This window comes from Gavialis gangeticus, unplaced genomic scaffold, assembly GCF_001723915.1.
Source record: "Gavialis gangeticus isolate Ggan-Ray unplaced genomic scaffold, GavGan_comp1, whole genome shotgun sequence".
NCBI classification, from domain to species: Eukaryota; Metazoa; Chordata; order Crocodylia; family Gavialidae; genus Gavialis; species Gavialis gangeticus.
Genome location: NW_017729002.1, coordinates 21,340,512 through 21,345,165, shown reverse-complemented (window position 1 = coordinate 21,345,165; position 4,654 = coordinate 21,340,512). Strand labels below are relative to the sequence as shown.

Here is a 4,654-nt window from a genome sequence, read left to right as displayed (position 1 = left end):
CCCCGCCCAGCCGCCCAAGTCAGCCCCCCAGGGCTGGTGCTCTGGTTGCCCCACCTTAGTTACACTACTAGCAGAACCAGCTGCCCATCAGTGGTGTCTGGTATCTGTTAAAGTGGATTCAAACTATTTAATAAATCATATTGTTTCATGAAGGACCATAAGAAGCTCTTCCTTAGATATGTAGGGAGCAAAAGGAAAACAAATGGAAACATGGGGCCATTGCTTAACAACCCAGGAAAGCTGGTAACCGATGCCAAGAGAAAACCAAACTCCTGAATGCCCACATTGCTTCAGTTTTTCACCAGACCAAGGGGAAAAATATGTAAGATAAGGCTCACATGAAGCATGGTGGGAATGACAGCCTTCCCGCTATTGACGCTGAGCTGATGCATAACCAACTAGAAAAGCTAGACATTTATAAGTCAGCAAGACCGGATGAACTTCACCTGAGAGTGCTGAAGGAGCTGGCTGAGGTCATTGCAGGACCCCTGGCAAATCTTTTCCAAAAACTGTGGTGCTCAGGGGAGATTCCCTGAGGATTGGAAGAGGGCCAACATTGTGCACATCTTCAGGAGAGGGACAAGGAAGGACCCGGGCAACTATAGGCCAGTCAGTCCAACTTCTATCCCAAGGAAAATCCTAGAAAAACTCATCAAGGAATCTATGTGTGACTCACTCATAGACAGTAGGATTCTGAACAACAGCCAGCATAGCTTCATCATGGGTAGGTCTTGTCTTACCAATCTCATCTTGTTCTACGACCAGGTCTCTCGCCACCTGGACAAAGGAGAGGAGGTTGACATTATATACCTAGACTTCCAAAAGGCTTTTGATCTAGTATCCCACAATATCCTTGTGGGAAAACTGAAAGATTGTGGGCTCAGCTGCTCAATGGTTCAATGGGTGGGAAACAGGCTACAGGGTAGGACCCAGAGACTTCTCATTTATGGATCTGTGTCATCCTGGCATGAAGTGGCCAGTGATGTCCCTCAGGGGTCCATGCTTGGTCCAGTGCTTTTCAACTTCTTTATCAATTATTTGGATGGGGGAGTGAAAAGCTTGCTGGCCAAGTTTGTGGATGACACCAAGTTATGGGACGGTGTAGTCATGTCAGAAGATAAGTTGCAGATACAGGTGAACCTGGACAGGATCGAGAGTTAGGCAGACCAGAACCAGATGAAGTTTAACACTTCTAAGTGTAAGGTGCTTCATCTGGAGGCAAACAACCCTCAACATACATACAGGCTCGGAGGTAACAGCCTGACCTGCACCACGGCTGAAAGGGACCTAGGGGTAATGATTGACCATTGCATGAATATGAGCCGTCAGTGCAAGGCAGTGGTCAGCAGGGCAAATAGCATGCATCAACCAATGCATCTTGTATAAAACTAAAGAAGTGATACTCCCACTATGCTCAGCACTGGTGAGACCACAGTTGGAGTACTGCATCCAGTTCTGAGCACCGCACTTCAATACGGATGTGGAAAAACTTGAGAGGGTCCAGAAAAGAGACACCCGTTTGATTAGGGACTTGTACAGCAAGCCATACAAGGAAAGGCTGGGGGACATGTGCCTCTTTAGCCTAAAGAAAAGAAGGTTGAGAGGGGACTTGATAGCAGCTTACTGCTATATCAGAGGAGTGCATCAGGAACTCAGTGAACAACTGTTCACTAGAGCACCTCTGGAGAGGACCAGGACCAATGGATACAAACTCCTGGAAGGCCGCTTCAGGTTTAATACCAGGAAAAACTCCTTCTCAGTTAGGGTGTCCAGACTGTGGAATAAACTCCCTCCAGAGGTGGTGCAGTCACCTACCCTGGAGGTTTTCAAGAGGAGACTGGACAGTCACCTCGCTGGGGTCACCTAACCCCAGCTGTCTTCCTGCCTAGAGCGGGGGGACTGGACCTGATGATCTGCAAGGTCCCTTCCAGCCACTAACAATCTATGAATCTATGAACATAAACTGTCAGTGCAATGCTGTAGCCAGGAGGGCAAACAGTAGTCTGGCATGCGTCAACCAATGTGTCTCATGTAAAACCAAGGAAGTGATTCTTCCACTGTACTCAGCACTACCTATACCGCTGCTGGAGTACTGTGTCCAGTTCTGGGTGCCGCACTTCAACAAGGATGTGGAAAAACTTGAGAAGGTCCAGAGAAGAGCCACCCGTAAGATCAGAGACTTGCAAGGCAGACCATACGAGGAGAGTCTGAGGGACTTTGGCCTCTTCAGCCTAAAGAAGAGAAAGCTGAGAGGGGACTTGGTAGTAGCTTACCGCTACATCAGGAGAATACATCAAGAGCTCAGTGAACAACTGTTCACCAGGGCAGCCATGGGGAAGACCAAGAGTAATGGATACAAACTCCTGGAAGGCTGCTTCAGGATCAATTCTAGGAAAAACTCCTTCACAGTCAGGATGTCTAGATTGTGGAACAAACTCCTCCTGGAGGTGGTGCAATCACCTACCCTGGAAATCTTCAAGAGGAGACTGGACAGTCACTTTGCTGGGGTCACCAGACCCCTAGTTGTCTTCCCTGCCTAGTGCAGGGGGGCTGGACCTGATGATCTTTCGAGGTGCTTTTCAGCCCCTTACAATCTATGAATCTATGCTGTGATCTTATCAGATTTCAAGCTAAATAGGGATAGACCTGGTTAGTCCATTAGTTCTAGACCTCCTTGGGAAACCTCCAAGGAGTCTGATGTTAATACTTTAGTCAGGATCATGCAAGTCTGTATGGAACCAGTTCCCCAGGACAGTAATAGAAGAGGTAACATTTGCAGATGAGAGGCTGAAAAGAGCTTCTGATTATCTGCTTAGGCATCTTTTGTTTGTGAGGGATCAAGTTTTTCAAAAGAGACTAGTAGTATTAACAGTATTATGAATATACTATCTTTAAATCCTCAGTAGTTTCAGTGGGGAGAGGATAGAACGTTGAATAAAATGAGGAAAAAAACAGGAAATGCATCAGAGCTATGGTAGATCTTTCAGATATATCCATCTCTCTGTGCTTAGGCCTCTGTACCACAATTTTTCAGCTAAATGCTAAAGCTAAAATGGGATTTCTTAACCAGCCTTATTCTATAACTATATAGAATATATACTGATATTACAGTATACACATTACAGTATATACAGCTTTCATGCTGGGCTCCTTATGCAGAGCTCATTGAGAATTAAATACCAAGCCAAGTTTGAACTACATCACTTTGGTGCACTTCCCTTCCCCTCTTCCTCCTGTGTTGGGGTTTGTTTATATTTTTCTGATCACAACACATAAATTAGAGTCATGCCCCTTATGCAAGCAGAATTAGCTCTACTAAACCCTTTTGCCAAATTTCTTATCTGAGCTCAACCACGGATGATAAACTTCAGCAAACAAGAAAACGTCATGAGAAATGAAACTACAAATACCTGGGCAGAAGGGTCAGGGTTAGAATGCAAGGTAGAAATTGATATAATTCCTAAGCTTTGCTGCAATCTGCTTCTCTTCATGTTGGGAGTTTTGCCAGCTCCCCAAGGTGGTTGTATCAATCACTGTATATTTCACAATCTGTGTTTTTTTCTTTCCTGGAATGCAGTTGATTTGCCATTCCCAAATAACTCCAGCAGACCTCTTCTTAAAACTGGCTCCAATGCCATTGCCCTGTATGTTGGGAACAGTAGCAGCTTTGCACTGGGGCAAGCAGTGTCTACAAGCAATCTACTGGATGCACTGGTGTACACGAACAATGAGAGAGTGGACCCTGAGCTTCTGGAGATCCTGACCCCAGGGAAATTTGCCTATGAGAATAAACGGTGAGAAGGCAGCCCTACAGGAAGGTGGGAAGGGGTTAAGTTTTACCTGATGGACTCTTTGTTGCTCTGTTTCTTTTCTTTTCTGAACCAGGAGATCTGACACTTGACCTTGAGCAGGTCTTGGTTGCTTTTGAGAAGTACATAAATGAGTCCCTGGCAACAATGGGGGTTTCCTGTATGACCTCTCTTCCTCTGGTCATGGCCATCATCCATAGGTGACATGGTGGAAACCCTTTACTTTTTGTATCCTTTTTAAGTTTAGTGAAGCCTGACAGTGGCATCACCCCATTCACCAGCTAAGTGTTTGATTTAAATTCTGGATTGGAACACCTTGGCCCATTTAAACCTTCCATTGCCCTGCCAAAAAAGTTATTGCTCCCTTGTGCTAATCCTGTCACTAGCAAAATAAGATCCATGCCATTTCCCACAGTCCACTGTTGTCATTCCAGACAAGACCAGCTGGTTCTCCACCCCTCAGCAGTCCCGAATAGATCCAGGGGCAAGTCAGCCATGCAGTATAACCTTGGGTAAAGAGGAGCCAATGGGCAGAACTGATGGAAAGTCTTCTGGCAAAAGTTTCAAGTCCTTTGACTGATTCAGACCAAGGACTTAAATCTCTGCCTCCCCTACCTGAGGCACTTGTCCTGGCCACTTGTTCTGGGATAGCTTGCTTTCTCTTTAGCTTTCGAAAAGGTCTTGGATTGGTTTGAATGTGGAGTGAGAGAACTTTTGAAATCTCACTGTCCCAGGGCATTCCCGAGCTCAGTGCTGGCTGTAACCAGAGTCCTTGGGCTCCACAGGGCTCCAGAGCCTCTTTTCCCCTGCCAGTGAATGGGGGGGGGGGGGGGGGGGGGGGGGGG

At 46.3% G+C, this 4,654-nt stretch overlaps 1 protein-coding gene across 1 annotated transcript in view; it reads left to right on the top strand.

The window, feature by feature from the left end:
• Nucleotides 1-4,654, top strand: part of LOC109290838 — a 49,051-nt gene that overhangs the window by 5,512 nt on the left and 38,885 nt on the right. Inside the window, exon 3 of the mRNA XM_019507639.1 lies at nt 3,578-3,794. Within this exon, the coding sequence (XP_019363184.1) occupies nt 3,578-3,794 (217 nt within the window). The remainder of the gene's footprint in view (nt 1-3,577; nt 3,795-4,654) is intronic.